The 24968-nt window shown below is 54.6% G+C and overlaps 3 protein-coding genes across 6 annotated transcripts; all 3 read right to left on the bottom strand.

Moving 5' to 3' along the window:
• Positions 1–78: 78 nt before the first annotated feature.
• Egln2 (egl-9 family hypoxia inducible factor 2) lies at positions 79–8324 on the bottom strand. Of its 2 annotated transcripts, none has more exons than XM_027430410.2 (6): positions 8230–8324; positions 6070–7190; positions 1689–1808; positions 1221–1357; positions 935–1002; positions 79–625 (listed from the first exon to the last, which is right to left on the bottom strand). In XM_027430410.2, the coding sequence occupies exons 2-6, from the start codon at positions 6952–6954 to the stop codon at positions 570–572; spliced, it is 1266 nt and encodes a 421-aa protein (XP_027286211.1). In that variant the 5' UTR covers positions 6955–7190; positions 8230–8324; the 3' UTR covers positions 79–569. The 2 variants fall into 2 exon arrangements, with proteins under 2 accessions (XP_027286211.1, XP_027286212.1); XM_027430411.2 differs by lacking the exon at positions 8230–8324 and adding an exon at positions 7828–7960.
• A 1890-nt stretch (positions 8325–10214) lies between these two features.
• Rab4b (RAB4B, member RAS oncogene family) lies at positions 10215–21725 on the bottom strand. 3 transcript variants are annotated; one of them, XM_027430415.2, is made up of 8 exons: positions 21562–21725; positions 19678–19758; positions 19314–19428; positions 16250–16312; positions 16006–16160; positions 14993–15088; positions 14762–14892; positions 10215–10595 (listed from the first exon to the last, which is right to left on the bottom strand). In XM_027430415.2, exons 1-7 carry the CDS (start codon positions 21575–21577, stop codon positions 14777–14779), a joined length of 642 nt encoding a protein of 213 aa, XP_027286216.1. In that variant the 5' UTR covers positions 21578–21725; the 3' UTR covers positions 10215–10595; positions 14762–14776. The 3 variants fall into 3 exon arrangements, with proteins under 3 accessions (XP_027286216.1, XP_027286214.1, XP_035305289.1); XM_027430413.1 differs by lacking the exon at positions 21562–21725 and adding an exon at positions 21148–21244; XM_035449398.1 differs by lacking the exons at positions 16250–16312; positions 21562–21725 and adding an exon at positions 21148–21258.
• A 1106-nt stretch (positions 21726–22831) lies between these two features.
• Positions 22832–24687, bottom strand: LOC103159367 (MIA SH3 domain containing). Its single transcript, XM_035449491.1, has 4 exons — positions 23879–24687; positions 23657–23790; positions 23095–23233; positions 22832–22866 (listed from the first exon to the last, which is right to left on the bottom strand). The coding sequence occupies exons 1-4, from the start codon at positions 24000–24002 to the stop codon at positions 22832–22834; spliced, it is 432 nt and encodes a 143-aa protein (XP_035305382.1). The 5' UTR covers positions 24003–24687.
• Between the last annotated feature and the right edge of the window lie 281 nt (positions 24688–24968).

Genomic DNA, 24968 nt, shown 5'->3' with positions numbered 1-24968 from the left:
CTGATCTCAGTGGCCCTGATCTCCTCAGCTGCCCTAACTGTATGTGTAAATCTCTTTACAGAGAAGAATACAAATGTGTGCAGCTCTGAGGTAAACTTTTATTTCTTGGCTGGCAGGACCTCCATACCCATGCTCCTCATGGCACCTTACTCTGCCCAATCAGTGGCAGCCCAGTCCATAAAGTGCCATAGCCAAAGGGGTTGGGGAGTCACTTCACATTCCAGGCTGGAGGAGTGGGTAGGGGGTGAGTATGCTCCCCCCCAGACCTCTGCCAGCAAGAGGCCATGACTCACCTCAACCCCAAATCCTGCCTCCTGTCAGCTCAACAAGCAATGGACCAGACATGGTGGGACACCGGCCACTGCCTCGGTCACAACCCAGCCCTGATCACCGGGCAGCAGAGGTCTCTCCTTGTTGGTCCTCGGTGACGCTGACACCCTCCACAGCACACCACAGCACACCACCCAGTACGGAGGCAAGCCAGAAGCAGCAGCGGTGGCAGGGAGGAGCGGGCCCGGGGCTCCCCCGAAGGCAGGGAGCTGCTAATCCACGCAGCTCTGGGCTGGCCACTAGGTGGGTGTAGCTGGCTGTGATACAGGAACCTGGACACCTTTCTGTCCCGATGCTAAGGACGAAAGGAAGACAAGACACTGAATCACTAGGAAGGGACAGAGAAACCAAAAGAACGCTGGGGACATGGGGAGAACATTGAGAGGAGAGGGGAAGACCCACTTCTGGGTTGGAGACACCAGGAAAGCAGGCAAGAGCTGGGTATAAAGGACAGAGAAAGGGCCGTGGGTGTGGGCCATGGCAGTGCTTGCCTAGTGTGCCAAAGGCCCTGGGTACCACTCCCAGCACCAGAAAAAAGAGTAAGGACTATGACCTGGCAGCACACAGGGACTAGGAAGGATAAAGATGGAAGGAAAAGAGGTACCTAGCTGATACTTGTCTCTGGCTGCTGCCCGCTCCTTGGCATCAAAATACCAGACCGTGATGGCGTACCTAGGACATCAGGCAGTTAGAATCAGTCTTCTGCAGTTCTAGTCGCCACGTCCGGTGACACATCCTCCCTTTTAGGCCACTTGGTTCTGGATCCCACTTAGGCCCCCTCAGCATCTCCTCACTCCCCTGTCACTCTGACGGCTGGCTGGCTGGGGGAATCTGAAGAATCTTTGGCACAGGGCAAGCAGCTGGGCACATTCCTAAAGCACAGGTCATACCTGGTGGCATAGGCTGGCTTCACCTCATGTGGGTTCCGTCGGTCAGACCAGAAAATGAGCAAGCGGTCAAAGAGTGGCTCGATGTTGGCTACCACCGGCCGACCCTCAGGGAAGATCTGCAGCAGGCCGCCATGCACCTGGGGGCAGGCCAGACAAGCCTGTAGCCTCTGCCTTACACTACACCCACGCGCCCAGCAGGGGGCGCAGCACCAGCACCAGCATCACTCCCTACCACCACTCGGCGGGCGCTTAAAATGAATGACAGCCCAGAGTCTGCATTGCCATGGAGATGGGCAGGGAGCCACTAAAGACAGGAAGGGGAGGGGGTGTACAAGTCTGGGTGGGGCTAAGGACGGCTAAGTAGGAGGGCCCACAGTGCGCTACAGGGGAGCCTGGAGATGTCACTGCCCTGTGAGCCGAGGGGAGTGGAGGACAGACTCCCAGCTGGAATCCCTGCGCAAACCCTACCTTGACGTCCCAGTTCTCATTCAGGTAATAGATGCAGGTGATGCAGCGCCCGTCGCCGTGGGGATTGTCAACGTGCCTCACGTACCCAAGCCCATTGCCTGGGTAACACGCCACCATGGCCTGGTAGACATGGAGGGAGGTGGTTTACTGAGTCCAGAGGGACCCCGGGAGGAAGCAGACTCACCATTCCTGCCCCTGGTCTGGCCTGGACCACCTTAGGCTATGTTATGTGAGCTCCAGCCCAAAGACTTTTCCCTAAGCCACCCTTTTCACACCCCATCCTCTCTGGGCTCAACACTGCACTCTCCCACCCCACCCCCACCCCCGCCCCAGCCCAGAACCAGAGGGACTCAGTGTGTAAACCATGGCTTTGGTTTCTGAAGAGATCCTAACCCTAACCAGGTGCAGAGAAGCAGCGCGGTGCACACGTGTGATCCCAGCATTTAGCAGGTCGAGGCAGGAGATACACAGGTTCGAGGTCAGCTTCAACGACTCAGTGAGAGCACAGAACCTCCCAGTGAGTTCTGGATTTTCTAAAGGCGCCCTCAGGTATTGTCATGTGAGGTCATGTGAGAGCCGCTACACTTGACTACAGACGCCCCAGCTACATAACCTGTCCCATGCACACGCGGCAGGAGCCCGACCCGGAGTGCCAGTTCCAAGCACCCTGCACACTGCTGGCAGCCCCAATGCCTGAGCACACCTCACAACCCCACTCTACAGTGGGGCTGGTAAACACCTTCCATCCCCAGCATTAACTACTCTGAGACCAGGCGTTCCCAACATCTTGGAGGCAGGCCTCTGCCGGGCTTGGTTTCTGCGGGCACGGGTCTGGCTGGAGTTCCAGACTCCCCTACCTCTCATCCAGGCAGCCCGGGCCCTACCAGGACAAGGCCCAGCTACCACGGGGCAAGTGTCTGTAGTGAGTGAGCTGTGGCACTGGGGAGGTAAATCAAGTCCCCCACTTCAGGTGACAGCACTTCACTTCACAGGCTGTTGTGAGGAGTGAACTGGAGCACGAGGGGAAATGCTATTTAAAGGAAAAGGTCCCTGTGCCGCCCCTCTACCCACACCCACTGGGAAAGTTCACACTAAGCAAAAGCGCTTTGGGTTTTGTCCCCCCAGCAACCGTCTGACCCCACCCTGCCATCCAGGGTACCACTCTGCAAGTTTGGGCTCCTTGACAATGCTCAGCTATACTTTTAGGTCCAGTCTAGCTCAGCAAGACAAGCATAGAAAAACACGCAAAATCAGACACATCACTGTCTGCTGCCAAGACAAAAGGCTTACCCAGCACTCCATGAAGGTCAGGCTGATTCAGCCTTCCATCCTCCTCCCAAGGATCTTCTCAACTGTAATCCCAGGGCTCATCCATCCCGCATCCATCCATGCCTATGGCCTCTGCCTCCCATCTCTACACCTATCCACCACAGACCCTACCTTTGCAAAGACACCAGGAGGGCTTGCCACCAGCTAAGGCTACAAAGCAGTAGAGAGCTTCAGCCCCAGGGTACAGTAAGTGAGCAGGCCCCCGGGGAAAACCCTGGCCTCTGAGCGCAGGAGGGCAAGTGAATCTTCTCTGCACTGCTCCTGTAGATGGGATGGCATGCTAAGCAACCACTCACTAGGAGGAAAGAATGTGGCTGTGGCCCTGGTGGCCGGGAATCAATGAGTCACCGATTAGAGATGGGCAAGGCCTCCTGAGCTGCGAATCCAATCCCCGCTCAAGAGGTTCTGCACGCGGACGAAGGCAGACAGGGCGCATTGATGTAACCATCACCACACAGCACTACACACCCGGGAAAGTACATTTCCCACCCAGGCACCAAGACCACCAACCTGCAGGGCCGGACCCCTCCTCTGCTCTAAGCCTCAACACACCTACCTCCTCCCAACTCCAAGCCTGCACGCCTGCCTGTGCTACTCTAACGGGTCCCCAGACCTTAGCACAGCTGAGGCCACGTTAGAGATACCATTTTGATCTTAAAACCTAGCACATAGGTCCCAATACCTGCTGCAGTGGGAACAACGACAGTCCATAGTTCTAGGAAAGTCCTTAACTGTACTAACCTTCGGTTGTGGCTTCTGCAGCTCTGCTTCTTGCTAATTGTGACAACCAGTTAAATGCAACAACCAGGATGTGCTTTTTATGCATAAGACAAAGCTATAGGGCTTGGGCTGCATGATCTGGGCTCATTCCCTATGCAGCTACTGGCCAGCAATAAAGCCTTTCCTTTTGTCTTTATGAGAGTCCATGTGGTGGTCTCTGGGTCAAGCCAGAGTTCCCAGGGTACTACCTGCTAGTCAAAGTGCTATGTCAAAGTGCTGCTCTGAACCTCACCCCCTTGAGGAAAAACTTCAGCCACAGGGACAGCAGTAGAATGACAAGGTAACTTACTCTCCACCCTTCCCCCTTCAAAAGCAGGGAGAGGGGATCACTCCAGAATTCCGGAGTTACTGCTGTTGGTAATAGCGTGCCAAGGACCCTACCACCACCACCACACACACCATATCAGAAGCCAACGACTCAACCAGACAGCACGCCCTGCCTCCAAGCTGCTCTTAAAGGGGCAAACCAAAGCAGCTGGACCCTCCCCAGGGTCCCCTCTGCTCCTCCTTGATGCCAGAGGGTCAACTCCTCCAGCTATGAGTCCACAGAGAAGAGAACGCTAGGAGGGAAGGTAGGAAGGCAGAGGAGCGTCACTCAGGAATGAGCTAGGTCACTGCTGGCCAAGGCCACACTGGTAGCTGGTGTCCTCACCGCCACTGCCATAGATCACCTCAACACCCCACACTTCTGCTCTAGAGCACAAGACGGGAAGCTACAGGTGGCCCTTGCCCTTTGTACATGGGAGAGCACAGGGAGAGTTGCTGTGTATAGTAATGTGACTGGCTCCCTCTTCCCACCAGCCTGACCTGTGCTAACCTCCCCATGGATAAGGGCCACTTAGAGCTTAGGCTCTGACTCTTCCCCTCCCCAATCCTAGCTCAGTTCCTGTCACCAACCACATCCAGGTGGGAGGAGATGCCACAAGGGACACAACCTATTCCTTCAACCCCTTTCCCAGAGTGCTAATAGCCAGGCACCCAGGCAGCTTTCCTGTGCTCTGAGCCACTCCCTGGGCACTCAGCTCTCCTGGTCTCCCCAGACTTCCTGTGGGGAGAGTGGACACCAGTTGCAGCTGCTGAGCCAGGGAAGCAACACTGAACTTGCCTGCACAGGAGCCAAACCCGGGGAGGGGCCAGCTCTGGCTCTTCAGCTACCAAGTCACAGGAGGGAGAGGGGAGCAGGGCAAGTCCCAGTTGGGGTGGGGAGGAAACAGGCCTGCCTCCCCCCGGGGTGAGGGACCCTGAGCCCCAAGCCAGTTCCAGCCTGGAAAGAAAGCTGTCCCTGGGCAGAACCCAAGACAGAAGGAGAGAGACAGGGGAGGGGACCATCAGAAGGAGCACAGCCTCCCGCTCACAGGGCAGAGCCCAGCCTACAGTATCACCAGCCCAGGAGCCACTGTTGGCCAGCAGCAGGTACTCTCAACAGACTGCATACAAATGACACCAAGCCTCACACTCACACTCTGCCATGAAGAGAATGGATTTGTCAACAGGCCTGAAAGGCCATGGAGGTCACATGATCCCTGGTTCTTGGATGGACAGTCTGACAACCACCCACACACACCAGCCAAATGCGTGCCTTTCCTGAAAAGGTCTATGGCTTCTGGTGGATTATCTGAAAAGCCTTGGCTCCAAATATATCAACAACTACCATTCTGCAAGAAGAAAAAAAACCATAACAAAGGCAGAGGGTCAAGGAAAGGGACCAGAGAAAAACAGGGAGGCAGTGACCAACGGTCAGAGGGCGCACAACAGGGACTAGGGCAGGGAGGAGTGGGGAGGATGTGGACAAGGGCTCTACCTGGACCAGCACACTGGCATCCAGTGTCACCTCCAGGAAGCAGCTCTTGGTGCAGATGCCAAGAGTAGGCTCACAGGGCAGAATGTCGCCCAGGCCAGGTGCTCAAGCAGACAAGCCAAACCCCATCTTCAGCCTAGGCTACCTCAACACTGCCACCCTTCCCTCCTGGGTCTGCCATCTGCGGGCCAGCAGACAAGAACACACTCCCGCCAACCTCAACCACCCTCGGTCTAAGGTTAAGACGAGTCAGCCGCTCTTGATCTCCCGAGGGCAAGGACCACTGCCATCTAGGCTCAACTACTTTGCAGGTACAAAACTCAAAGTCCAGTGGGAGGAAGACACGCAGGTCCCCACAGGCAGGTAACTGTAGACCCTCCGGTGGAGCTGCCCATGGTGTTCTACACAACCCCAGAAACTTGCTTCCAAACCCACACGCCAAAGCACGAGGCACTCACCAAAAAAGTGCCTTACCTTGGTGCGCCCGTTGATGACGTAGCTGCCCAGCCGGCCCGCACAGTGGCGGATTACCGTGTCCACATGGGCCATGAGGGCACCAATGCTCCTGCAGCCTGGCTCGTGGCCTTCTACCCAGGCAATCTGGTCCCCACGAATGCTGCGCGGTGGGATCGCCCGCTGGCTCACTAGCTGCCCATCGCGCAGGCGCCCGCCCCGCTTCAGGGCCTCCACCTCGGCCAGCACGCGGCCACCCAGTGTCGCCCCCAAGAAGTTGTCCTTGACGCAGATACCGTAGTACCGCATGCAAGGCACAATATAGTCCAGGGCCAGGCGCTCCGGTGCAGAGGGTGGGGCCTCCTCCCTCAGCCTAGCACTTGCCTCGCCACTGCTACTGGTAGTGTTGTTGTTGCTGTTGCCACTGCCGCTGCCAACGCTGTCACAGCCCACACCACCTTCCCCCTTGGCTTCCTGGTTCTCTTGCCTGGCCCACGGCCGCTTGCTGGGTAAAGGGGCATCCCCACCATCCTTGGCCCACTTCCGTTTGGGGGCCTCAGGCCGGGCACCCTGGGCCGCCAGTCGCTGGCACTCCTTGGTGACCAGAGCAGCAGCACCTTCACTCTGCAGTGGCCACAGCTCACCGCCATCCTGCCCACCGAAGCCCTCCCGAAGGGGACTGGCGGTGGTAGTGGTAGCTGCGGCTGTGGCTGTGGTCCTGGGAGTCCCGTTGCCAGCCGAGGCCTCACCCGATGCTCCTGGGCGGTGGTAGGAGGGTAGCAGAGGGCAGGGCAGGTAGCTCTCCACCCCCATTCTGGCTCGGCTAGGCTCCAAGGACTCTGACACAGACCCCGGCAACTGAGGGAGAGACTGATTCAGGGCCTGCGGCTGACACGGGCTGTCCATGGTAGCAGTGTCTTCATCCCCCGGGCATGGAGGGCACGGCCCGGGCCCATGGTGCCACCCTCCTCCGCCTCCTCCTCCTCCTCCACTGGATGCAGCCGGGGGCCGCCGGGCCTGGCAAGGGGCAGGGTGAGGCAGGGCAGGCAGCAGGGGCTCCTCTGGTGCCCCGGGGATGCTCCTCGCTGGTCCCCAACTTCACAGTTGTCCCTAAGAGCTCCAGGAGGGACTGGTGAGGGTGGCTGGAAGGGAGAGAGGAGGGAGAAAAAAAAAAAAGGACTTAAGAGGAGTTAGGGACAAGCAGGTGGGAAGGGGCGGGGATGGTGCCAGCAGGAAGGACATAACACAGGGCCCACAGCAAACACATAACACACACGCGCTGAGGCCTCAGCGACACTGGGGTTTGGGGGGGGGCGCAGAACTTGGGAATCTGAGAGAGGGGGATGGCAGGCGGACAGAGTAAGACAGAGAAAGTGCAGAGGGGGAAACGCTGCGAGGAGGGCCCACAGAGAGAGAGGAAGGCGATCAGGCTACAGATACGATCCAAGAGATCTGAGGAAGAAGAGGAGCAACAGTGAGCAACGGAGGGCGTTGGGGGGGGGGTACCTGCCCGAGGGCTCCATAGACACACTCGGGACAGATGGGGAGAAGGACACAGAAAACGGGGACGGGGGATCGAGGGTGCCAGCTCGCACGTTTGCGGGGACCAGATCGCTTGGGTGGAAAGGAAGGGCCACGGGCCCCGCGGGCCGGGCGGGGAGAAGCGGCGGGGAGGGGGGGGTCCAGGGACAAAGAGAACGGCTGGGGGGGGGGCGGGAGGACCGCTGGGGTCGGCCCGTGCCCCCGCGGGAGGAGAGCCTGCCGGGGCCCGACACACACCCGGACGGAAGGGAGGTCCTGCCGGACAGACGGACTGACGGAAGGGAGGCCGGGAGGAGGGTCAGACCCGACGGCCTCCCTCCCAACCCCCTCCGCGGCGGCGGCCCGGCCCCTCCCCTGCCCTGCCCTCCCCTCGGTGGCCGCCGCGCGCCCCCGCCGTCCTCAATGGCTCGCCCCGCCCCTCCCCGCCCCGCCCCGCCGCGCCGGGCGCGCGCCTCTCCTTCCCCACCCCCACCCCGCACCCGCACCCGCACCGCCCGCGCAGGGTCGCGCCGCCGCCGCCGCCGCCCGCCGCCGCCCGCTTCCTGCTTCCCGCCCGCCCGTCCGCCCGGGCCGGCCCGATCTCGGGCTCCTTCTCCCTCCCTCCCCGGGTCCTTCCCTCTCGCACCGCCACCTCCTCACCGAGCTTTTTCCTCCGGCCTCGGCGCCGCCGTTTGTGCCAGCCGCCCTGCGCCTCGCAGCGCGCCATACCCCGCCCCCCACGGCCCGCGACGCCCCGCCCCGCCCCCGCGACGCCCCGCCCCCGCCTCGCCCCGCGGGCACGTGACCGCGGCCCCGGCCGAGCAGACTGCGCGTGCGCGACACCACCACCACCACACACAACCCCCCCCCCGCACGGGAGCGGAGGGAGCTGGGGCGGGGCCGCCAGGCTCATTTGCATCTCCGCGCCCCGCCCCTTCCACGCCGAAAGCAGGAACGCAGCGGACTCCGGGGGTAAAAGGAGTTCTGTGGATTTTCTTTTTTTTTTTTTTTAATAAGACGGCGCCGGGGCTGGAGAGATGGCTCAGAGGTTAAGAGCACCGACTGCTTTTCCAGAGGTCCTGAGTTCAATTCCCAGCAACCACATGGTGGCTCACAACCATCTGTTATGAGATCCGGTGCCCTCTTCTGGTGTGCAGATATACATGAAAGCAGAATGTTGTATACATAATAAATAAAATTTAAAAAAAAAAATAAGACGGCGCCTTGGAATCGGGGCGGGGGACGGGGGGGGGGTGCAAAGACGGCGCTTCACCGAGAAAGTGCCGGAGTCTGCTATGCAAATGTGTCATTTACATAGGCAGCGCCTCCACGCAGCCCTGGGGGACACTGAGAAACGGCTGCGCACTTAGCTGGAAAGTGTCTGTAAATTCCTACGTCAGTAATTTACATAAGCACTTTAAAAAATAAAAATAAAATGAAATAACGGCGAGTACCGGATGTCCTCAAGAGAAGCCAAGTCGGATGGAACAAACGAGCAAATGTGTACTATTTGCATGACCCCCTCTCCGCCGCGGCTGCTCCCTCAGGGCAACGTGGGAGTCACATTAAAGCCACCTGGGGCAGACATTCGAAAAAAAAACGGGCTCCTCTGTAGTCCAGGCAGATTTTTTTTGTTTGTTTATGCAGTAGAGGGAACTGAATCCAGAGCTTCGCACAGGCAACGCACATACCATCGATGCCACTGTTCCTGGGGGGCGATGTGGATAGGGTTACTTGAACGCCCCACCCCTTCCACCAACTCCTGGGCCTACCAGGTGGGCAATCAATGGGTTGCTGACATTTGGGGAGAGCGGCTGAAGCTGTCCCGAGGGGCTACACCTGTCCCCAAAAGCCCATATAAAGACTTCAGGGCACAAGGAGATACACACCAGCGAGTATGAGCAGGAGTCCCGGTTGCACACACACACAAAAAAAACCACAGTGGCACACAGGTTTACACACACACACACACACACACACACACACACACACACACACACACACACACGGAAACAAATCTACACCAGAGCACACACAAATCTCAAGAGTCATATGTTCTCAGAACACACAGTGAGCCACCCACCGTCCCTGCAGACAGGAGAGATATATGGGAGCTGAACCAGGACCAGGACCAAGCCCCCCTTATAGTCTCCAATTCCTTGGTCTTGCTGCACACAACAGCAGCCTCACCAACACAGTCACCAGGACAAAGACCACTCATGTGCCTGTGCATCACATGTCCCATCCTGGAAAGACACAGAGGGATGTCATTGCTGCACACACCAGCTTCGAGCGATTGTGCACTGCCATGAAGTACGCACACAAGCTGGGCACGGATGGACACACTGGTAACCCCAGCATGTGGGAAGTTAAGGCAAAGAGACTTCAAATTCCAGGTTAGTCTGGGCTATAACAAGGCCCTGTGTCAAAAAAGAAAAAAGAAACAGGGTGGGGTGGGTGTAGGAAAAACCAAATTAAAGACATACACAGTGGCAAACCCTGGCCTCAGTGAGTATGTGTATACCCCAATATAGACACAAGCCAAGCCCCACCAGGAACATGGTTCCTCACGAAAAAACCCACTCATATGACTTCTGTCAAGGACCTCTTCTGTCTCCTCATCTCAGAATAACAGAGTCCAAAACACAGGTGTAAACGATGCTTTTATGGAGGGCCGGGACAGGATGGAGCAGGCCTCCCGGTAATAAATAACACAGACTTGCAACAGCAGGGCCAGGCAGGAAGGTGGGGCCAAACGGCCCTGGTCTCAAGCTCTGGGAGTTCTTCAGGTACGGTTAGGGGCTCAGGAGGAATAGTTAGCCAAGTCAGAGGAGACAGCAGCAGGTATGGGTTCCCCCTTCCCCTGTGGCTCAATCTTGCCCCAACGCCAGGCCCCACCAGGCCAGGGAAGGGGGATGGATGATGGGGCAGCTTTTCTGGGGCTGGGGCAGATTGGGGCCTAGCCTCTTGGGGCCTGGTTCTGGGCCCCAGCCTTCGGGCAGGGCTGGTCCAGGAGAACAGATGAGCTGAAAGAGAAGGGTATTATGACCTGGAGGGGTCCTGGGTCTGTCTAGCTAGACTCTCTTGTCTCCTTACTAGGTATCTTCATGACCTGTGCCTGCCTGTAGCCTTTTTTCTCCCAGTCTGTGCACTGTCTGACTCTGTTGGCCCTCTGCAGGTTACATAGGGTCTCCGTCTCTGAACATCTCCCTATCTGTTTGCCTCAGCTAGCTGTGTGCATCTGTAAAGGGGCATTTCAATATCTAACAAGCAATACCCTTGCCAGGCGGTGGTTCACCCACAGAATCGCAGTATTGAAAGTACAGACAGGAGGATGGTGAGTTTGAGGCCAGCCTGAGGCACATAGTGAGGTCCTGTCTCAAAACACAAAACATGACAGGTAGTGGGGTTACATGCCTTCCAGCACTCAGGAGGCAGAGGCAGGTGGATCTCTGTGAGTTCGAGGCCAGCCTGGTCAAACAGAGTGAGTTCTAGGGCAGCCAAGGCTACACACAGAAACCCTGTCTCAAAAGACAAAAAAAAAAAAAAAAAAAAAAAAAACCAAAAAAAAAAAAACAGAAACAACAACAAAAAAGAAAAACCCCAACACAAATCATAAACTAAATACATGTCCCCACCTTTGTAAATTTTTGTATTCCCTTATCCCTAATGGTCCAGGTTAAGTCTCATTCCAATGCTTTTCAAACTGGAGAGACAGATAAGTGGTCAAGGTTTTGGCTGCTTACAACACTACCTAGACATGTCTAGAAATTATCTGACGTAAATCCTGGCATCAGTAATAGTAATGTTGTAAACCTTCTTCCTGCCTTATTCTAATGGGTGCTATTTCCAAAGAGGGCCCAGACTAACTTTTTGTCTAAATGAAGTAAAATCAGAGGGTGTGGGGGTTCACACCTATAATCCCAGCACTCAGGAAGTAAATTAGAGGCCTCAAGTTACAAGCCTGTGCTACAGACATTCAAAGAAGACTGAAGGAGAGGAGGGGGTGGAAGAGGAGGAGAAGGAAGAGGAGGAGGAGGAGGAGGAGGAGGAGGAGGAGGAGGAGGAGGAGGAGAAATACAGCTCATCTGGTATTGTTTGCCAAGCCTGCATGTAGCCCTGGGACCCATCCTCAGTACCCCATAAATGTGGTTAGGTACTGTAATTCCAGCACTTGGGAGGTAAAAGCTAAAGGGTTGAAAGTTCTAGGTCATCCTTGACTACTAATACATAGTTAAGTCTGAGGCCAGCCTGAGCTATATGTCTCAAGCGTAAAAAAAAAAAAAAAGAAAGAGAGAAAGAAAGAAAGAAAGGGTATGTGTGGGCAATATACTTTTCTTATAAAACTTTTAGAATAAAAGAAAATATCAGGCCAGACATGGTCACACTCCAGTCCCAACACTGGAGAGGTAGAAGCAGGTGGATCTCCGTGAGTTCAAGGGCAGCCTGGTCTTAAGAGTGAGTTCCAGGACAGTCAGGGCTATGTACAGAGGCCCCTGTCTGGAAAATAATAAAAGATTTATTGGTAACCAGGTATGGTGGTACAAACTTAGAATCTTAGCCCTTAAAAGGCTAAGGCAAGAGGACTGATGCAAGTTTGAGGCTATCCTAGTGTATATACAAGTTCCTTATTTGCCTGAGCTACACAACAGGAATGCTGCGCCCCCTCCCCCCAAAAAACCCCAACACCAAGGGGAGGGGGTAAAAAAAGTAAAGTAAGTTTTTTTGAGTTTCTCTGTAGGCATGACATGTTAGACAAGCATATGACATGATAGTCAGTGGACACTATACATGAATGCACTCGTTACATGTGACCACTGAGGGCAAACTGTGGAAAAGACTCTGTGCTAATTTCTGGGATACCTGTTTATCTCCACACAGCCAAAATGTTCCTTTTGTTTCCTTCTGCTATTGTTTTTTTTTTTTTTTTTTTTTTTTTTGTGTGTGTGTGTGTGTGTGGTGCTGGAGACCACACCCAAGAAGGCCACTTGCATGGGATGCAAGCACCGTGCTACTGAGCTACACACCCAATACACATACCCTCCTAGAGTCTTTAAGATGGGCAACAAGGAAAGCAGGATAGAGCTTTTGGCAAATGTTAGGTTCTGCTCTAAACACTCCACATGTTACTCTTCTCCAAGCCCATGAGCGACTGGCCCCACTCTACAGACACGGGGTTAGGAAACAGGCCCAGAGCAGCAAGTGAACAGACCAAGAATACTGTCTAAAGGGCTCACCCTGGACTTTCCTCTCTTTCAAATCCCATGCTGGGCTGGGCTGGAGAGATGGCTCAGTGGTTAAGAGCACTGGCTGCTCTTCAAGAGGACACAAGTTCAATTCCCAGCACCCACATGGCAGCTCACAATTGTCTGCAACTCAGTTCCAGGGAGTCACCCTCACACAAATGTGCATGCAGGCAAAACACCAATGCACATGAAATTAAAAAAGAAAAGAAAACCATGGGGCTGGAGAGATGGCTCCGAGGTTAAGAGCACTGGCTGCTCTTCCAGAGGTCCTGAGTTCAATTCCCAGCAACCATGTGGTGGCTCACAACCATCTGTAATGAGATCTGGTGCCCTCTTCTGGTGTGCAGATAGACATGCAGAGAACACTGTATACATAATAAATAAATAAATTAAAAAAAGAAAGAGGGGCTGGAGAGATGGCTCAGAGGTTAAGAGCACCGACTGCTCTTCCAGAGGTCCTGAGTTCAATTCCCAGCAACCACACGGTGGCTCACAGCCATCCATTATGAGATCTGGTGCCCTCTTCTGGTGTGCAGATATACATAGAAGCAGAATGTTGTATACATGATAAATAAATAAGTCTTGAAAGAAAGAAAGAAAGAAAGAAAGAAAGAAAGAAAGAAAGAAAGAAAGAAGAGAAAATCATGCTGGCTCTCCCTGTAAAACAGATCCAAGCCTAAGGATTTTTCCCCACAGCCATCCTAGACTGGCTAGCAGCTGGGAAGGAAAGGAAGGGGACGGGCTGGATTTCCTGAAGTACAGAGGGAGAATTAGCAAGGGCACCCATAGTCACAGAGGTAAGGAAGGGGCCAAGCCCTGCAGGGTCCTGCAGGTCTGTCAAGGAGTTTGGACCATGCATGGAAAAACCAACAAGGCTTCTGGGAGGAGGAGGTTACCAGGGCAAAGGGGAAGAAAACACAGGCTGGGAGAAAAAAAAAAAAAAAAGACCCAAAGAAACAAAGAATTTTCTGTGACTGGGGCAGTCAAAGGAAATGTGGAAGAGCCGCTGGGGGCAGGGTGACATGGCCCAGGCCCTGCAGAGGGTCAAGCACCAGGCTCTGCAGCTTCAGCAGAGTCCTGTGGACCGCAGGAGCCACGCGTGGTTCTCAAGAAGGGACATGGACGGATCTGAGCTTTAAACAGAGCCACTGACTGCCATAAAAGGGGACGAGACTGGAGAGAGATTAGCAAGAGAGAACCCAGCCACCTCCTAGTGCTCCCTCTACTTCCCCCAGGCTGTATGTCTCTCTCTCCCTATCCACAGCAAGGGAGGGATCTCAGGCTGGCCTCCGACTCACTCCCATGACCACCACCAGGCAAGCACCCTTACCACTTGAACTCCATCGCCAGCCCTCCACCCCTCCTCACACAGGTCCCCAGTCGCCAGCAGGCCCTGCTCCCCAGTCTCTCCCTTCCATCTAGCTAGAGGAACCCTGTGGCGCAGGGAGTCTAATCCTCTCCCCGTTCCACTCAGAGGTCCCCTCTGGCTACTGCAGCATCCAGGGTACAGGTGAGAGACCCTCCCCAGAGCCTTAGAGACTTCCTATATAATTTATGTACGTATCTCATCTATGGTGTGTCTTCTCCCAAGGCAATGTAGGCACCTTACAAACAAGGATTTTTGTTTGTTTGGTTTGGGTCTGTTTTATCCACTGCTGTCTCCCCAGAGGCTTCACCAGGACTGAGCACACAACATAGGTTCATTCCACCAGTGAGAACCATGAATGAAGGGCCAAGTGTAAGCTGAGGCTGGCAGAGGTCTGGGGTGCACAGGGCCCCTGGGTTCCCTGGGGCTGGGAAAGTGGCTCCTTTGGTTCGTGAGCTTTTTATGTCTTTCTTTGTCACCGTTTTTTCTTGTCCCGTTTTCCAAGTCTTGATGGCTGTTCTGTGCCCTGTCCCACCCAATACAAAAAGCCCTCTTGCCTCCTGAGCCCTCAGCATCCCACCTGGCTCTGCAGGTCTCAGCAGCCACAGGGCTGAGGGGCCACGGCCTGGGCGCTGCGAGGCTGCCGCAGCTGGCGGAGGGATACATCACCATACTGAATTCCTGAGCCCATCCTCTCGGGGTCTAGTTCACCTGTGGTCGGGGAGAAGCCAGAAGTGGTCCTCAGAGGCCCTGGAGACGGCCTTTACTCAGCCCCCGGCCCCCAAGCTCTCAGAGAGCGGATGGGCCTCACCTGAGTCGATCTTATTGAGGATGGTGCGCGCGCACTTCAGGAAGGCTTCTTCCACGTTCTCACCCGTGAGAGCGCTGGTCTCCAGGAACATCAGCTCTGGAGGGGCAGGGGCTCTGTCAGTCCCCACCCACCACTCCAGCTCCGGGTTCCTTAGAAGCTCTACCCGTGCCTGCCCTTACCTCAGACACTGGACACATGTTCCCCTGTGGGGAATGCTGTCCCCTACCTACACGTGTAGCTAGCTCACCGACCTCGTCCTTCCCAACTCAGCTCCCCTGGCTCTGCCCCAGAAAACCCTGAGGACCCAGCCTGAGTCTCCCGTGCCTCCCCTGTCCTAGCAGTGACTTCTCTCTGATGTCACTGTCAGCAAAGGGCTCTTGTGCAGGCCCGCCTCTGCACTACGAGCCTGAGTTGAGCACTGACCCCAGACTCACTGAGCACAGCCCCAAGCCCGCCTCAGCCACCCAGAGGTCACATGGCAGGGCCTCCCGTCAAGCCCACAGCTGCCTGGCCACAAAACTTCTTCTAAACCTGGGGGTCTGAAAGGCAGGAGGACATGAATTGGCCATGCCTGTACACCCTCTACAGTCCTCAGGGGAGGCAGAGACCCCACAGAAGGTCAGGAGAGCCGGGTCAGCCTGGGCAACAGAGTGAGTCTGAAGCTAGCCTTCATTTACAAAGGTCTCTATCTCCACCGCCTCCTGAGTTTGCAGTAGCCACTTTCAACCCCTGCTTTATGTCGCCTCCCCATTGTGTAAGAGACTGACCAGCAGCTGCCCTGTACCAGGAGGAGCTAAGGGTGTGATGGGCAGTTCCCGTGGCCAGCACACTGCTCATCCTCTTTCTCCCTGAACCTGAAGACCACGGCAGTCACGTGACTCGGTGCTTCGAGTGAAAGCAGGCCTGCTGAGGCCTCCGCGCTTAAGGTACCACCATCCACCCGTAGCTAAGAGGCACAGTGGGCCACAGTGGGCTGGCCCATCCCTCCACCTGGTCCACAGCAAAGCCCTCACCATTCTCCTGGGCAAAGCGGGAGGCCTCTAGGAAAGTAACTTCACGCTCAGGGTCCAGGTCCTTCTTGTTACCACAGAGGATGACCACGATGTTGGGGCTGGCCAGCGTTCGGGCATCAGTCAGCCACGCCGCTAGCGAGTTATATGTCTCTCGGCTGTGAAGAACAGACAGAAGAGGGAGGCAGCCCAGGAGTGGGGCCATCCGTGCCCAGCCTCTCCCGTGCCACCCAGACCCTGCACCCACCTGGTGATGTCGTACACCAGCAGGGCTCCAGCTGCCCCTCGGTAATAACTCCGCGTCACCGACCTGTGGGGCCAGGGGGACCCAGTCACCCCCAAGGCTGGGATCTGCCCAGGGATTGCCCCCCTCTGTGGAGAGAGGCTAATGGTTCGGAGACCCCCCTTTACTGTTGGCCCATGCCCTAAAACGTGACCTTGGTCCTCTTGAGATACAGTTTCTCTGTTCACAGCCTATCTCAATTAGTGTTACGATTTGGGTTCGTTTTTGAGACAGTTTCACTCTCTAGCCCAAGCTGGCCTGAAACCGACTAAGCAGCCCACCTGGCTTCAATATTAAGGCAACTCCCCTGCCTCAGCCACCACACCCAGGGGCCTGGCACATGCTAGGTAGCGCTCCACACAGAGTGACACCCCAACCCTTTAGTTCAGTTTAATTCAACGACATGCTAACTTACCTAGGCCGACTCCAAATTCACTGTATTCCAGGCAAGCCTGGAACTTTCTTACTTAGTTATTTCTTTTCTGTGGGTGTGTGGGTGTGCACTGTACCACAGTGTGTACGTGGAGGTCAGAGGACTCTTGTAAGGACTGGTTCTCTCCTGAGCTCAAGCTAGGTCCTCGGGTGGACACCATGCACTTTGACCCACGGAGCCATCTTACAAGACCATGTCATCAACTTGCAGTCCTCCTGTCTAAGCCTTTCAAGGAACTGAAATTACAGGCATCTACCACCACACCCAGCGTAATTTTCCATAATTTCCTTAATTTTCTTTCTTGTCTGTCAGTCTTTCTTACCCTGTCTCTCCCATGCTCACTTTTGCCTTCCCTCATTCATTCCTTTCAGTGAGTCTGTCAGCATTTTCTCAGTGTCTCCCGTCTGCCCGTCCTGGCCAAGTGCCACACAACTTCTACATGGCCCTCTCCGCTGTCTGATGCAGGCCCCCTTTCCTGTGTGGCCAACTCCCTGTGTCACCAATTTGGATCCCTCTGGAATGCATGCACGAACTGCAAAGCCAGGCCATGTCACACTCCTGTCTCTGTCACCCTCTCTCTGCCTCCGGGTTCTCAGTACCTCACATGGTCAATCTGCACATGAGTTAACTTAGCAGTTGGCGCTCTCTCTCTCTCTCTCTCTCTCTCTCTCTCTCTCTCTCTCTCTCTCTCTCTCCCTCCCTCCCTCTCTGTCCCTCTCTCTCTCTGTATCTGCAGACTTACTAGGTGCCCAGCCCATACATCCCCCCTCTGCAATCCACTCACCTCTCTGTCTCAAGTACAGCTGTCCAACCCTTCCGGAACCTCTCTGCTTCTGACCTATCCCCTCAGTGCCCATTCTTGCCTTCATTACTCCTTCATCTTCGTCTCCCCTGTCTATGTCTCTTCTTCCCTCTAAGGCTGTAAGGTTTCAGTGTCTGTCTGTTTTAAGATTCCTCTTCAAACCAGGCCGTGGTGGCGCACACCTTTAATCCCAGCACTCGGGAGACAGAGGCAGGTGGATCTCTGTGAGTTTGAGGCCAACCTGGGCTACAAAGTGAGTTCCGGAACAACCAGGGCTGTTACACAGAGAAACCCTTTCTCGAGAGAAAAATAAAAAAATCACAGGCGGTGGTGGCGCATGCCTTTAATCCCAGCACTTGGGAGGCAGGGGCAAGCAGATCTCTATGAGTTCGAGACCAGCCTGGTCTATTAGAGCTAGTTCCAGTATAGCCTCCAAAGCTACAGAGAAACCCTGTCTTGAACCCACCCACCCCCCCCCAAAAAAAAAGAAGCAGTATGGTAGCATTGCTTTTGGGCTGGAGAGGTGGCTCAGAGGTTAAGTGCACTGGCTGCTCTTCCAGAGGTCATGATTTCAATTCCAGCAACCACATGGTGGCTCACAACCATCTGTAATGAAATCTGGTGCCCTCTTCCCTCTTCTGACACGCAGGCAAATGTAGAACATTGTATACATAATAAATAAATGAAATCTTTAAAGAAAAATCCCTCTTCAAACACTACACTACTCCTTGGGGCTGGAGAGATGGCTCAGCAGTTGGTTAGTAAGGCTTACTGCTCTTGCAGAGGACATGGGTTATATACCCAGCACCCAAATGGCAGTTGACAACTACCTATAGTTCTAGCCCTAGGGTATCTGATTCAGTCTTCTCATCTCTGGGGGCTCCTGCACATATATAGTACACATAGTATGCTTAGGCATACACACAAAGACATTTACTTAATTAGCTAATTAAAAAAAAAAAAAACTCTACTCCTTATCTACACCCTTAAGCCTTTTATTTATTTTTTCCTTCTCTTTGGTCCTGAGGACAGCACCAAAGGTCTTGTGCAAGCTGAGCAAGAGTTCTAGTGAACTCTAGGCAGGCGCTTTACCACTCAGTCAGGCCCCTAGGCCCTCACTGGGGGATTCTAGACTGGGGCTCTACTACTGAGACACACCTCAGCCCCTCACTGGGGGATTCTAGGCAGGGGCTCTACCACTGAGCCACGCCCCCAGCCCCTCCCTGGGGGATTCTAGGCAGGGGCTCTACCACTGAGCCACACCCCCAGCCCCTCACTGGGGGATTCTAGGCAGGGGCTCTACCACTGAGCCACGCCCCCAGCCCCTCACTGGGGGATTCTAGGCCTGAGGCTAGCTCTGAGCACTACCACATCCCAAGATTCCCTTTGCTACCTCTCCATCTTTTCCTAATTGGGAATCAAACCCAGGACCTTCTACTACTTAGGCTAGTGCTCTCCCTCTAAACTAGGATTCCAACTCTTGTTCCTTTCTCCCTTTCTCTTTCTTTCTTTCTCCTTCACTTTAACCCAGACTGGCCTCCAGCTCACAGTCCTCCTGCCCCAGCCTCTTGTGTGTGGGGACTGCAGACCTGAGCCCCCACATTTAGCCTGTCCTTTCCAGGGTTTCCTCTCTCATCAGGGTTATGCACCCTGTGAAAAGGGGTCCTGTCTCTCTCTCTCTCTCCACCTGCCTGCCCTGCCCTTTCAGCACCCCCTCGCTCTTCTTTCGCCCCCCAGGGGCTCCTCACACCTTGCCCTCCCCTCTCCCTTCCTTGGGAACCCAGGCCACCTACCGAAACCGCTCCTGGCCAGCAGTGTCCCAGATCTGTAGCTTCACAGTCTTCCCCCCAACGGTGACGACCCTGGATCCAAACTCCACGCCGATGGTGTGGTTGGAGTCCTGTTTAACTGAGTAGGCGGGAAAGAGGAGACAGTGCAGGGGTTCCTGGGATTCCCCCCATCCTGCAGGCCTCCTCCTCCGTTTCTGCAAGCCCAATCTCACTGCTGGGTTGACAGAGAACGCAGCAAAGGGCATCCACCAAGATCAGAGGCAAAGCCTAGCTTTACACCAATGACACCAGCTACCTGCCCCACCTACTTCCCACAGACCCACACCACGGCCCCATCCACGCTTCCAGGGTCCTGGCAGAAACTCACACTTATTCTCAATGAACTGATGGAGGAGACATGACTTGCCAGTTCCAGCACTGCCAATCACCAGGAATTTGAAGAGGAAGTCTGAGCAGATGGTGGTGACATCAAGGATACCCACAGGGAGAGAAAGACACAGGGAATAAGAAGAAAAATGGGAAGTCAGAAGGAAAGATACACACAGAAGCAGAAACAGCCATACATAACGAACAGTAAAACATTGCTTTAAAAAAAAAAAATCTACACTGGGCGGTGGTGGCACGTGCCTTTAATCCCAGCACTTGGGAGGCAGAGGCAGGCGGATCTCTGTGAGTTCAAGACCAGCCTGGTCTACAAGAACTAGTTCCAGGTCAGCCTCCAAAGTCACAGAGAAACCCTGTCTCAAAAAAAAAAAAAAAAAAAGTTTCACTATATGTTCCAGACTGGCCTGGCTGTCCTCAAACTCCAAGCAATCCTCCTGTCTCAGCCTCTAAAGGAATGCTGGGATTACAGGTATATGCCGCCATAGCCTGTATTTCTTTTCTTTTTCTTCTAGTCGGGGACTCATTGTGTAGCATTATCTGGCCTTGAATTCCAATTCTCCTGCCTCAGCTTCCCCACTACTGGGATTACAGAATGTGCCAGCATACTCCACTTTTCTTTCTTTCTTAAGAATATTACTCTGCAGTCTGGGAAGACTTGTAACTTGAAGCAGTCCTCCTGCCTCAGTTTCCCAAATGTGATTACAGCACACAAGATTATTCTTTTTTTGTTTGTTTTTGTTTTTCGAGACAGGGTTTCTCTGTGTAGCTTTGGAGCCTATCCTGGCACTCGCTCTGGAGACCAGGCTGGCCTGGAACTCACAGAGATCTGCCTGCCTCTGCCTCCTGAGTGCTGGGATTAACCACCGCCTGGCAAGATTATTCTTAAATAGTCCTTATTATACATATATGTCCAACACAGTCCTAAAGATCGTTATGTTTGTCGACAGCTCATTTAATCCCAAATAAAGATCTAAAGAGGGAAGCATATTAGGCACCCCTACTTTCCAGAGTAGGAGAATGAGGCCAGGAAGGCTAACCAACTTGCCCAAGGCCACACAACTAGGCAGAGCTAAGATTCAGACCCAGAGTAAACAAAGGTCTCCACAATGCAAGACCTTAGCCGATGCATTCCAAAACCCATCTCATCGATGACTAAATCTGGCCTCCATTCCTCTTCACGTCACCCCCTCCAACCCTCTCATTCACTCCGTCGGGGCCTCTGACATTTGGCCTGTGCCTGGTTCCCTCCTCGGGGTCTTTGAGTTTTCTATGTGTGTTGACTGAATGTAGCTCCTCTTGCCCCAGGTTTCTACTGCCCTCTGACCTCCCTCCACCCACATGAACACCCGTAATGGCTTTCCTCTTCTCCCCATCCTCTGCCCAGAACAGTTGGCCACGATCCTCAAACTTAGGTGGCATCCTTGGACGCTGAGTTTCAAATCCAACTCCAGACCTGGAGAACCCGATCGGCCCCACAGGATGGGATGTGCACGGCTCACGGCGGCGTCTGCGCCCTGAAGCCGGACCCCTGCCATTCACCGCCAGCCCCGCCCTGTTCGCTCACGCTCCGCCCAGGAGGGCTTGCTTCCCTCCTTGAGGCCTAGCCCCCCTACCCTAATCCACCATGACTGGCTCCCCCAAATCCCGCCCTCGATCTTCTAATTTTGGACTCACACAGCCGTGCCCCCCGCCCCAGGCTCCACCCAGATGGATTGAGGCTCAGCCCCAGAGCCGCTTAGCCCTGCCCCGCATCGCCGCAGACCCCGCCCACTGGACGGAAGGCCCCGCCCCACTTCCACATCCGCATCCTCTACGGGCCCAGCCCCCCGCCCCGAACCCCCCCCGCCCCCGCCCCAGCCGGCCTCACCGTAGGTCTCGGCCATGGCTCGGCGGCGACCGCTCAGGGCCGCAATATGGCGCCGCGGCCGCGCCTGCTCCTCGGCTGGCAGCCGCTCCACTCGGGCTGCAGCCTCAGCTCCTTTCCACTCCCGGACCCGGCGCCGCCACTTCCGCCTTCACCCCCCCCCCACTCCACTCCCGCGCGGGCCTCCCGAGCTGCGGAGACCAGGCCACGCTCGCCCAGCGCCGGGATTGGCGGACTCGGCGGGCAGTGGGCGTGGCGCACCGCGCCGATTGGCGGCACGAAAGGGGCCGAGCCCGAAGGGGCGTGGCCCGGAGGAGCGATTGGCGGAGCCAGCGTGCGGGGGGCGGGGCGGGCGGAGGCGGAGATGCTGCGCGCCCCGCGGAGGAACGGATTTGGTCAGGGTTCGGGGCGCAGAGACGAGACTCGGGATTGGCTAGACGTGAGCCCGGGGGTGGGGACACGAATGCCCAAAGTGGCAAGCCAGGGCAGGGTGGACCGAGTGGGTCCCGCCGCGGATCGCAAGCCGCTGGGTGCGGTTTCTAACTCCACGGGCAGGATGGAGGGAAAGTGAGAGGACACGCGCGCACGTGTGTCCTCCCATCTCTGCAAGGACACCTCCTCTGCCGGCCGGGCATGGTGGTGGCGCACGCCTCCTTCAACCTTAGCACTCGGGAGGCAGAGGCAGGTGCAGATCTCTGAGTTCGAGGCCAGCCTGGTCTACAGAGTGAGTTCCAGGCCAGCCAGAGCCACACAGTGAGACCCTTGTCTCAAAAAAGGAAAAAGGTCTGTCGTGCGATCTGGGCCCTCGTCAGGAAGGATCGTTGCCAGTAGTTCGACTCCTCCTCAAGGGAGGAGAGCATGCATTGTACTGTTGAGTTCATTCCCTTGCTCGGGGGGCCCCAGAGGTTACCCCAGCTGGGAGCAAAGGGCTTACAACACTGAAACTCTGCCTAGCAACCACTGACGTTACCGTATTCAGGGCACTGCTGATTGGTTACATTCCAGAACCCGAGAACTATTTTCCTTTGCATATGTCCACCCAATCTCAAAAACCAAAGAGACAAACAGTTTGCAGTTGGCTGTTGTATTTGCATAAAGCCAAAGCCGGGAAGGTAAACTCCAGGGACAACAGCAGTAGGCTGAGCTCACTGGCAGTAGAAATCCCATCTCTGGAAAAAAAAAAGGGGGGGGGGGAACAGATCAGATTTGACCTCATAAAAATAAGCAAATTATCTTCTCAAGCCCTGTAACCTTTACATTTCCCAATTAGAAATCACTCTGCATTGAGCAGGGCCTGGTTGCACATGCCTGAAAACGAAGGAGCCCTCAAGAGGCTGAAGCTGAAGGCTAGTGATTTTGAGGCCAGCCTGGGTACATACTCTGTCTCAAGAAAAAAAAAAAAAAAAAAAAAAAAAAAAAAATATATATATATATATATATATATATATATATATATATATATATTACTAACAACAAAAATAATTACTTCTCATTTACAGGTGAGAAAATGAAGGAGCCCTCGCCCCCCACACACACACTCCCATCTCCACCACAAGGCACTCACATCCGTCTTCATATCAATTTTGGCTGGTTTCAGAATCAGGTCCTCCCGAACAATGCTACTGGGGAAATAGCCCAGGCGAGCAGCCAGGTCTCCATAGTAATCTCCCTGAACCTGGAGAAGAACTTATAAGTCCATCTGGGAAAAACATGGTGCTCGCACCTGCTGAACTCCAGGGACAATCTTCTCTCTCTAACTTGAATCTCAACTTAAACATCATTTGCTCTCGGACAGAATGCAGCCACCCTAACTAATCCTCACAATGGATATTTGTTGCCACTTCTGATGGCACTCTGGTCACCTGCCTCTACCCATAGAATTGAAAGGGACTGTTTGTTCACTGTTGTGTCTGAGGCCTGGAAAAGAGCTTGGAACCAAGCTGCCCTGTAATTGCTAAAGTAAAAAATGCATTAGGTGATAAAATTTCCTTATCCCCAAAATTTTTGTTTTCCCCACTCCCACCCAAACTTTCTCTTCAGATGGAAAACAGTATACCTCATACCCCATAACCATCCCTCTAACACTCTGAAGACTCACACTGCCTCCCCAGAAGAGCCGCCCACGGCCCTTCAGCTTGGAGAAGACATACACCACTTGGCCCCTATATATGTTCAAGAAGCGACAGTCAGGGGCCATGTAGTCCTGAAGGGCCACAGCCATGGAGATAGGATCTGGAGAAGGAGAAGGGAATGGCAGCAATTTCAACACAGACCAGCATCCCAAGCCCTCAGCCCCTTGCCCTTCATCCCTGAGTCTTACGGCTGCATTCCTCATCCGCACACAGCTTCCAGTCAGCCAGCTTGGGCATGTCACGTTCGGCCTCGATAGGCCCAGGGAAAACAGACAAGATGACACCAAGGAGCACTGGGAGCCACACCATCATGGACGAGAATGACCAAAGTGAGAAACAGGGTCTCCAGACTCCTCCTGCCCTCCTCTCCCTCCGTGCTGAGTCACAAGGAAAACTGTGTTCTTAATCCTGTCTCCGCCCCAAACCAAATTACACCCCCCACTCACTCCCCCAAGGTTGTTATTCAGCCAGAACCATTTCAGAGACAGGGTAAAGGCTATGGGCCAAAGAAAATGCCCACTTGAGCCCAAAGCAACACAGGCCACTCCAAATAGAGCACCCCCTCAATAATCAGAAACCCGGATAGGCAGGCTGGACTGAATCCTTCTTCAAGTCATTTTAGGTACCAGGATCCTCCAGAGACCTAACAAGAGAGGCCAGCATCGAAAACTACCTTGGAATTTCCTGTGCTGAGAGGCCTGAGAACAAGGCAGTTCTTTGATTAGCGGCCACGGCCACAGCTCCCAGGTATGGAACAAACACTGAATATCAGGTCTCAGGCTAGGCACTGTCCCATCTAACTCACTATGCATACCCATAGGCTCATTTCCCCATGGGAAGGCACGAGCTAAGCTATTCTAGTCTTAGAGCCTCAACTCTCTCATCTGCAAAGACAGCAATGAAAGCAAACAGTATCTGTCAAGTGTTGCTGTTATTGGTGTGTGTGGGGGGGGGGGGTTGTTTGTTTTAGTGTGTATGAGTGTTTGGTTGCATGTATGTCTGTGTACTACATGTGTGCCTGGTACCCTTGAAGGTCAGAGGAGGGTGCTGGATCTTTTGGAACAGGAGCTACAGACAGTTGTGAGCCACCAATCATACGGGTGCTGGGAATTTAAACCTGGATCTAGAAGAGCAGCCAGTGCTCTGCTCTTAACTGCTGAGCCATCATTTTAGCCCACCCTTTTTTGAGACAGGGTTATAGACCAGGCTGGCCTCAAAGTCACAGGAGACCTTCGGCCTGCCTCTGCCTTCCTGGTGATGGGGTAAGGCATACACCAC

This window comes from Cricetulus griseus, chromosome 9 (genome assembly GCF_003668045.3).
Source record: "Cricetulus griseus strain 17A/GY chromosome 9, alternate assembly CriGri-PICRH-1.0, whole genome shotgun sequence".
NCBI classification, from domain to species: Eukaryota; Metazoa; Chordata; class Mammalia; order Rodentia; family Cricetidae; genus Cricetulus; species Cricetulus griseus.
Note: the sequence above shows the minus strand (reverse complement) of the source record. Positions and strands in the feature narration are given on the sequence as shown.

Excerpts from the sequence above, each read along its gene's own strand:
- Egln2 (XM_027430410.2), bottom strand. The coding sequence starts at position 6,954 with ATGGACAGCCCGTGTCAGCCGCAGGCCCTGAATCAGTCTCTCCCTCAG. Across the intron at positions 1,809-6,069 it reads TCATCAACGGGCGCACCAAG|GCCATGGTGGCGTGTTACCC; the intron begins GTAAGGCACTTT and ends CATGTCTACCAG. Across the intron at positions 1,358-1,688 it reads ATGAGAACTGGGACGTCAAG|GTGCATGGCGGCCTGCTGCA; the intron begins GTAGGGTTTGCG and ends GCCTGCCCCCAG.
- Rab4b (XM_027430413.1), bottom strand. The coding sequence starts at position 21,229 with ATGGCAGGGGTCCGGCTTCAGGGCGCAGACGCCGCCGTGAGCCGTGCA. Across the intron at positions 19,759-21,147 it reads GGGCCGATCGGGTTCTCCAG|ACTTCCTCTTCAAATTCCTG; the intron begins GTCTGGAGTTGG and ends CCATCTGCTCAG. Across the intron at positions 14,893-14,992 it reads CCTCAATAAGATCGACTCAG|GTGAACTAGACCCCGAGAGG; the intron begins GTGAGGCCCATC and ends CCCCGACCACAG.
- LOC103159367 (XM_035449491.1), bottom strand. The coding sequence starts at position 24,002 with ATGATGGTGTGGCTCCCAGTGCTCCTTGGTGTCATCTTGTCTGTTTTC. Across the intron at positions 23,791-23,878 it reads TGCGGATGAGGAATGCAGCC|ATCCTATCTCCATGGCTGTG; the intron begins GTAAGACTCAGG and ends CTCCTTCTCCAG. Across the intron at positions 22,867-23,094 it reads CTTGTGGTGGAGATGGGAGT|GCATGTGCAACCAGGCCCTG; the intron begins GTGTGTGTGGGG and ends CTTCGTTTTCAG.